Source organism: Sturnira hondurensis, unplaced genomic scaffold (assembly GCF_014824575.4).
Source record: "Sturnira hondurensis isolate 20B ecotype Veracruz unplaced genomic scaffold, ASM1482457v3 Scaffold0021632, whole genome shotgun sequence".
Lineage (NCBI taxonomy): Eukaryota > Metazoa > Chordata > Mammalia > Chiroptera > Phyllostomidae > Sturnira > Sturnira hondurensis.
Window position 1 is genome coordinate 4,119,765 of NW_028094263.1, and position 9,000 is coordinate 4,128,764.

General features: G+C 45.3%; 1 protein-coding gene and 1 non-coding gene across 2 annotated transcripts; both read right to left on the bottom strand.

The window, feature by feature from the left end:
* Positions 1–1,151: 1,151 nt before the first annotated feature.
* Positions 1,152–6,763, bottom strand: RPL23 (ribosomal protein L23). The gene is made up of 5 exons (XM_037033585.1): positions 6,690–6,763; positions 6,020–6,103; positions 5,599–5,727; positions 1,397–1,510; positions 1,152–1,284 (listed from the first exon to the last, which is right to left on the bottom strand). Exons 1-5 carry the CDS (start codon positions 6,700–6,702, stop codon positions 1,202–1,204), a joined length of 423 nt encoding a protein of 140 aa, XP_036889480.1. The 5' UTR covers positions 6,703–6,763; the 3' UTR covers positions 1,152–1,201.
* LOC118978240 (small nucleolar RNA SNORA21) lies at positions 5,855–5,990 on the bottom strand. The gene has a single exon (XR_005064667.1). It is a non-coding gene; the product is annotated as a small nucleolar RNA SNORA21 (small nucleolar RNA).
* Positions 6,764–9,000: the final 2,237 nt, after the last annotated feature.

Here is a 9,000-nt window from a genome sequence, read left to right on the forward strand (position 1 = left end):
TCCAGATGCCATTTAAGGTTATTTTCAAATACTAGACATGAACACAAAACTTTAGTCTAAAGAGCCTACTTCAACATCTTTAGGTTGGACTATTGACCTAAACCAGCTGAGTGCTCCTTCCCCCCAGGGGGCCCTGTCATCTAAGCCATGCTTTGGAAAAAACTACAACATTCAATACCTTCAGGCAGAACTTGCTGGGATACATGCCTATTGTGCTGGTGTGATTGTATCATTCATTCCCAAACCAGGGTTTGGCAGATACATCAGGGCAAAAAACCTGCAGACACAATCATCTTCCACAAGAGCAAATTTACATGGTATTTACCATGTATTAGGTTTTATAAATATGCTCTTACACACCAATCGCCTCCAAGAAAACCTGTGAACGCCAAAGCCTGCGTATATCCCAGTGTGTACCTGGCTCCTACTCACATCACTCCTTGAACTGCGAAAGCCTATCTAGGACCTGAACACTCTACCTTACCTTGAATACCTTTCTAACTGCACGGCCGTTATTTGGGGTTACCTGTCATCAAGCAGTACCTGCCATTTATAGACTCCAAACCCAAATACCTTGTTTTTATAGCAGAAATCGCAAAGTTCACACTCACCAAAGTGCAGTGACTATTTATCTTTTTTTTTAAAAGATTTTATTTATCTATCTTAGAGGGGTAGGGAAGGAGAGAGAAATATCAATGTATGGTTGCCTCACCCGTCCCGTCGGGAACCGGGAACTGGCCTGCAACCCAGGCATGTGCCCCAACTGGGAATCGAACTGCGATCTTGTGGTTCGCAGGCCCGCGCTCAATCCACTGAGCTATATCAGCCAGGGCTATTTATCTTCTTTTACGTTCGCCCTCAGAAAGCCTGCTGAGTGCTTTCCCTCTTACAGAGCAGGCAAGGATCAGGTGGTGTCAACAAGAGTGACACGTGCTGGCCGGGTAGTCCGGTTGGTTGAAGCATCATCCCCATACACCAAAATACTGTGGGTCCAATCCCACCCCCAGCTGGGGTGCAGTCTGGGCACATATGAAAAGAAGCCTATTGATGTTTCTCTCTCCCTCCCTCCCTTCCTCTCTTTAAACGTAGCCTCTGGTGAAGATTAAAAAAAAAAAAGGTGACATGTCTCACAATGAATAGGAAGGCAAGCATTGGGAGGAAATAACTTTAATTTTTTTTTCTTTCCAAACACACCAGAGAATCATGCAATGCTGCCAGCGTTGGATGCAATCCTGGGCCACAAATCCGCACACTCCTTTGCAACCGGCCCCGTGATGGCAGAACCTGCAGAAAGAAGAACAAAGTATCAGGTAGGATCAGAGGGTCCTCCTTTGCCTGTGCTCCCAACCCAGAATTGTCCAGTCTCAAAGATGTAAGGAACCACGTGGAGCCTTACCTTTCATTTCACCTTTATTGTTTACTATGACCCCTGCATTATCTTCGAAATAAAGAAACACGCCATCTTTTCTCCGGTATGACTTTCGTTGTCGAATCACTACTGCCGGATGTACTACGGGAAAGAGGACAGCAGTCACTGATCTGTCAGCCCCCACTGCCGCCACGAGAAAGCAGTCTGCGTGTCTCGCTCCCCAACACTGCACAGTATGTAGGAAACTCACTGACCACTCCCCGTACTTCTTCCCATTTCACCCGATAGGTGGGTGCTGTCAAGATCCTAGAGCCACAGAACAGGACATAACTCCCCACTCCAGACTGAGTAAGTGGGGAGGTCAAGCTATTAATTTATTAGGCAACATTCCATCCTAGTATACATAAAACCTCAAAGAAAGTACATACCTTGATCCAAAAACTACTGCTTCCAAGAATTTGTTGGAATTAAGCATGTTCCATACCGCAGGTTTTACAAATACAAACTCATTTATACACCAATTAATATACCCCAAACCTGTCCACTCTAGTGTGCATATGTGTACACGCACACTCCAGGAGTATGCCCAGGATCATGACCATACTGTACCTTTTCACAAATACCATCTTAAAAATAGAACACAAAGTTTATTATATGAAATTGAGGCCTTCATATTTTATACTTCAAAAGGCTAAAGACGGGGTAATAAAAAAAAAACTGCACAAGAATCTCACTTTCACGACCCATCCCCCAACTACTACAGTGGGCTGGCCAAATGGTATAAAAGCACTATAAACAATACCAAGTCCTTTAAAGACAACCATCCCAAATGTTATTTTTTAAAACAGACTTTATTTATCTATTTTTAGACAGAGAGGAAGGGAGGTAGAAAAACATCAATGTGTGGTTGCCTGTTGTGTGCCCCCAATGGGGGACGTGGCCCACAACCCAGGTATGTGTCTGACTGGGAATTGAACTGGCAACCCTTTGGTTCTCAGGGCGGTGCTTATTCCACTGAGCCACACCAGCCAGGCCCACGTGTTGTTTCTTAGCACAGGTGATCTTCATGGGATGGGAGAGCAGGATCTTAAATCCTTGTGAAGCATCCCTGGAAGGTCCAGTCAGCCTGTCATTTCCAAATTCAACAAATGCAATGTCATGCCTCTCGGGTACCAAATATACTTCCTTGAAACCAGGAAACTGATCAAACAGCGTGGATAATATCATCTTATCAATCTCTTCTAGTAAATAACTAAGGAATATAGTTTGGAGGGTAGTCAGAGACCTAAGGGTCTGATGTTCCATGTCCTTGCACTTTAGCTGAATTTGATATTCCCTGATCAGGCTTTTGATTTCCAGTCACTGCCATATGTCCCAGTTTTTACTTTTTATTCTTTGTCAGCAGTAGTACCATTCATTTTAGGTATTTTATCAGAATCTGTTTTTGAGCCCTGGCTGGTGTAGCTCAGTGGATTGAGCACGGGCCTGTGAACCAGACTATCAAGGTTCGATTCCCAGTCAGGGCACATTCCTGGGTTGCAGGCCAGTTCCTGGCAGGGGCCAGTTCCCAGCAGGGGATGCACAAAAGGCAACCACACATTGATGTTTCTCTTCCTCTCTCCTTCCCTTCCCCTCTAAAGATAAATAAATAAAATATTTTTAAAAAAATCTGTTTTTGCACGCTGGATTTGCAGTGGTTTACCATAAAATGAACAAGAACCTCTTCTATTCTTTAATATTGTCATTCGTATTGTTGACATAAATTATTTAACTTGGAAAAAAGAAAAAAAATTATTTAACTTGGTCTGATATCTATGTTTTGGGTTAAACTGTTCAAATAGCCTGAGGCTGGTGATGTGTTCAAATACCTTTCTACCTGCAGGGCACGCCCACTTTTAGCAGAGCAAACATTTGGAATTAACCCAAATATGGCATGAATATGCACAGAAAGGAACCATTTAAAGTGACCATGTGTATCCGTAGTTTTAAAAATAGAGGACGATCATCCATACAGCAAATAGAATGGGTTATGGGAAGATATGGCTCCATTTACATAGGAAAGTTTACAAGCTAATTTTTGTTGCTTAGAAGGCAGGAAATAAGGACATGCAACCAAATAATAACACTGATTACCTCTTGGAGGTCTAAGTGTCGGTTAACTGAAATTCAACTTGTTTTTCTTGTGTGATCACATTTACCTTTTGGAGGGACTTTTCCAGGGTCACAAATAACTTTTTAACAGAACACACCTTGATTTAAATCTTGACTGATACTAGCCTGGAGACCTTGAATAAATTAGTCTTCTGGAGCTTAAGTTTTCCTCTTGTAAAATAGGGGTAATAGTTACTTTTTCCGCACCCAAGATCAGACACTGAAAAACACAGTGGCTATCCTTGAGCCAACTTGAGATATGTACACAGCCTGCAATCAAATGCTTAACAAGAATACACAATCAGCCCTGGCTGGTGTGTTCAGTGGATTGAGCGCCAGCCTGTGAATCATAAGGTTGCCGATGATTTTATTCCTATTCAGGACACATGCCTAGGTTGCAGGCCAGGTCCCCAGTTGGGGGCATGAGAGGCAACCAATCACTGTTTCTCTCACACATCGTGTTTCTCTCCCTCACTTTCTCCCTCCTTTCTCCTCTAATAAAAATAAATAAATAAAATCTTAAAAAAAAATACACGACCAGGGACAAGTAACTAATATTTACTGAGTCCCCTCTGTTGGACCCTCACCTGCTTATAAACTATTTCAACCCTCACAAATGAACTTAGCAGGTAAACAAGGTCACACAAACCCAGGATTCTGGACTTCCTGCCCCTTTCCACATTTCTGTGTACAACACACTAAGTCTGAGATGAGGCGAAGTATTCATTTACCAGAAACAAGGACCAAAAAGGATGTTAATAGTCGGGAATTCATGACCGTTTTTTAGAAGCATGAGATGCTTTCCAGCTTGTCCCCCAGCTCATGGAGACCCACAGCACATCCCGCTGTTACCTCGCCTGTAGCACGGCCAGCTGCTCTGCCCTTCCCTGACGGCCCCCCCAGGCCACAGTCAGGCCCAGTGGGTGTTCTAGAAGGGAAGCCTGTCCAGTTGTGTGCCAATCCCAACCTACACGTGGAATCATCAATGCTTAACCACAATGCTACTTACCCCCTGCCTACCAAGCTCTCAAAAAGGATATTGAAAGTGAACAAAGTAAGAGTTCTGACCAAAAAGCTAAAAACTGGAGTGGGGAGGAGCATATGGGATCCCACAAGACCTGTCACTTTTGGGAAAGATGGCTAGGACTTCTCAGGGAAAGCAAGACATCCCAGGGTGGACAGACTAGATGAGAAAAACTCAGGGGCTGAAAAGTGAAAAGTGCACCAGGAACCAGAAGCTTTTCTAAAGCCAGACAGACTATCACAGGCCAGACTGCTCCGGGGCCTCCCCCTTTGATTCACATACCCAGCGGGAAACCTTTTAGGAAGTAGCCCACGATTAAGCAACGAGCAGCTCCCTATTTTAGTTTATATCAAGAGATTTAGAAGCAATTATGTCAAACCTTTGAAAACGCCACAAACTTGAGCTGATCTCATCTTAAAAAGAGCCTGACTTAAAGAATAAAACCCACTGGCCATGGCCGGGTAGCTCAGTTGGTTCGAGCACTGTCCGGATATGCCAAGGTTGCCAGTTCCATCCCTGGGCAGGGCACACGCAACAATCAACCAGTGAACGCATCAATACGATGTGTCTGCCTCTCCCTAAAAATCAATATAAATAATTATAAAGAAAGATGAATACATCTGTTGTTCCACACTTATCCGAAGTGCTAGGTCAGATGCTCTACAAGGCGATTCTAACCACTTGAAAGCACGCCAGTATCACCATTCTCTTTCGGAATCAGTAATGAACTAAAAACCTCAAGTATAAGAGACAACCCTGAATGTCACACCATAGCGCTTTTGCTCCCATGGGTATTAGAATGTGATGTGAGACGGACTTGTAGATGGAGGGGCGGGGGAGCGGCGGTGTGTGGAGATGGTAAGTGTTGGAAGGGAGGCCCCCAACTTACACGTGGAGCCAATAAAGAACTAAGATTATTTCATACTGCCCCCTGAAAGGAACTCAAACTCTGAGAGGCCTCAGGAATGGTAAAATTATTGTTCCACTTTTCTAGAAAGGGAGAAGGCAGCTGTCCACTAGGCAACAGGCCGGCTGGCTGGGTTAGTCTACTCACCCTTCTTCCTGAGCTCTGGTTTGCCCTTTTTGACAGTGGCCATCACCATGTCGCCCACACCAGCAGCAGGAAGCCTGTTCAGTCGCCCCTTGATCCCCTTCACGGAGATGATATACAGGTTTTTGGCTCCTATAAAAGAATGTAAGCAGAGATTTTTTTTTTGAGGACCTACCAGGCAGCTCTGCCGGTGTTGAATTCCCCCAACACTTCCAAAGCCTCTCCCCTCTACTCAGACTCAGACCCCCAAGGTGGAACCCCTTGTCACACCACCGATTGAAGCAAAACAGCACGACACGCTGCCACTTCACCCAAAAGCGGTGTTTTTACTTTTCCCTTTCTTGACGGCTCAGTGGGTCATTAGCGAAAGGCCCAACGAGTGCTTTTCAAAGGGGCAGTTTGGCAGGGGGCAGCCAGGTCTCACCTGTGTTGTCAGCACAGTTGATCACGGCTCCTACCGGAAGACCGAGGGAAATCCGGAACTTCGCCCCGGAGGACCCACCACGTCCTGCGGGTAGGAAGAGAAACGAGAGATCACGGCCCGGTCATGGCTCGGAGTTCCCTCCCCATTCTCAGGCTTTGAATTCATTCGCTTATGCTTTGGAAACAGTACACTACACAGTCGCTGTCTCTAGGGCTCCACGTACTCCTTTCCCTGTGTGCCAACAGTCCTCATGTCAAACAGCCAATTCCTGGTTGTGACCACCCTTACTCTGAGATTAAAGGGCCTAGACGACTCAACCCTCCCTTCAACTTTTGCACCACGGACCTTCCTGCAAAGTGGGAGAGCGCACAAGCCGCGCACTCTGGAGCCTAGACACTCCAGCTTCAACCCCATTAGCGCAGCACTATGCGCAGAGTGATCCTGCGAGCTTCGGTCTGCAATCGTGCCCGGCTCCTGCCGGATGAACTCTCCAGGAGCCTCCACCGCCACTTTCGGCGGCCCAGGCAGTACTCTCGCGGTGCCACCCGTCACCCTCTCCCACTCAGACGAGAGCAAAGCTCCCCAGCTGCCCACGGCCGCCGCTCCTGGCGAGGCGAGCAGCCACCACGCGGCAGATGGTGGAGGATCCCCGCCAGAACCAGAGTCTCACCGCGCTTCGACATCTTGGACGTCGGAAAGGAATAGAAAGGAAGTCCGAACAAAGCATGCTGGGATATGAACGTTTATGCCCGCCCCATTGTCGTCACGTGCACGGGAGTTCGCTCAACCCGCCTCTTCCCACTAGGGCGCGCTGTTATTACGTATCAAGTCCCGGAAGTGGCCGATTGCGGGGTTGAGAGCTGCAGGAACGAGTAGAGCCTAGAGTCTCCTCTTTACGAGTTCGAAAGTAGTTGAGAACACAGAAACATTGGTTTGTTAGTTTACCCAACACCCTCTTTTGAGTACTTAGTACCAGGGACTTCGCTGGTTACCTGACTCAGAAATGATGAAAACACCGGTGCAAAGAACCAGAGCGTGGGAGGGCTAGGGTAAACGCTAAATGATCTCATTAGGATGCGATATAATTAAGTGCCATGCTAACAGTACAGGTAATTCCATATACCTGTGCCTGTTCCCATACACATCTGTATTTTAGGTATCTTGCTTCATTAATTGCCCTTTACACAGTTTCAATCTCCCCCATTTTTCTTATTTCTTTCTGTCAACACTATATTCATTTAAATATTGAGTGCCCACTTTATGTCAGATAATGTCCTGGGCATACATTAGACTACAACAGCGAGCAAAACAAATTAACATTCTTGCGCTTATGGAGCTCACTGCTGCGTGGTGGTGAAGGTGGGTATTAGACATTGAACAATGGATACAATTAATTGCAATATATAGTATGTTAGGTGGTATTAAGTATTACGAAAAAATAAAAGTAGAACAAGGTAAGAGGCATCAGGAAGTGTGAGGAGGGGCAGACTGCAATTCAAATAGAATCATCAGTGAGGAAGAAGTTGACATTAGAGTAAAGACTTTATTAAGGTGAGTTAGTAATACCAATGTTCAGGGAAGAGCGGTTTAGATGGAGTCATCAGCTAATAAAAAGCCCTAAGGCCAGAGTGTGCCTGAGCAATAGGAACAGCAAGGTGGTTTGGACTCAACGGTAGCCGCAGAGGTACTGTGATGTGATCAAGATGCGGAATGTGTTTGTGGGGTGTATAAGAAGGAGAAGAGTCAAAATGTCTCCAAGGCTTTAGGTCTGACCCAGTGGAAGATGGCATTGCATTAAGAGATGGGGAAAGTTATGGGAGGAATAGGTGTGTGGGGTAAGAGTAGGAGTTCAGTTTTGGATATGTTAGGTTAGATGTTTAGACAACAAAAGGAGATTTAAATAGCAAGTTGGGCATAGTAGCCTGGAATTCTAGAGAGAAGGAAATATAATTGTGGGAGTTGTCAGCATCTAGATATACCTAAAGTCATGATAGGGGATGAGATTACAAAGAGTAACTAAAGAAGACCATGGATTAAACTCTGGGTCACTTCTATATTAAGAAGTCTATTGATCCCGGCACATGGCTAGGTTGCAGGTGTGGTTCCCGGGGGGGGGGCATGCAGGGGGCAGAAGATGGATATTTCTCTCTCTCTCTCTCTCTCTCTCTGTCTCTCTCTCCCTCCCTCCATCGCTGCCTCCTTTCCCTCTCTCTATAGAATCAATAAATACATCCTCGGGTGAGGATTAAAATAAAATAAGTTTATAAATCTATGAATTTATAAGTTCCTCTATCACTCTTAAAATGCCTTCACTTGATCCTTCCAGCTTTTGTAGCTACTAGAGTCACCTTTTTACCAGTCTGAAAGTAGCTGAGAACACAGAAATGTTGGTTTGTTAATTTTTTAAAAAGATTTTATTTATCTTTAGAGGGGAAGGGAAGGAGAGAAGGAGAGAAATATCAATGTATGGTTGCCTCTCATGAGTCCCCTGTTGGGAACTGGCCTGCAACCCAGGCATGTGCCCTGACTGGGAATCAAATCGTGATCATGTGGTTCGCAGGCCCGTGCTGAATCCACTGAGCTACAGCAGCCAGGGCTGGTTTGTTAATCTTCTGTCTCCTTCACGTCTCAGCCAAATTCTATGTAGTTCTGAACATATACTTTCCTTACCAGTTTTGTCTCTCTTGATAAATGGAATCACCATCCATCCAGGTGTCCATCTGAGATTCCTGTCCAAGTTCTTTTCAGTTTGCCTTCTAAATGTCTCTCAAATCTATGCACTTCTCTTCATCTCCTCTACTAACACTCTGGTCTAAGCCACCTCCACCTCTTTCCTGAACTACTTCGGAAGCCTCCTAACACATCTCCTGGCCTGGATGTCTCCCGCCTCCATCCACTCACCCTTCATACCATGGCCAGGAATAATTTTTCAGATATATAAATATTATGATGGCACTCTCCTGAAAATCCTCCAATGGTTT

Bases quoted from the DNA above. Each gene is read 5' to 3' on its own strand.
- RPL23 (XM_037033585.1), bottom strand. The intron at 5,728-6,019 runs GTGAGACCTGGC...ATTCTTTTATAG, and splicing joins CAACTGTGCTGACAACACAG to GAGCCAAAAACCTGTATATC. The intron at 1,511-5,598 runs GTGAGTAGACTA...TCTTTCCCGTAG, and splicing joins ACCAGAGCTCAGGAAGAAGG to TACATCCGGCAGTAGTGATT.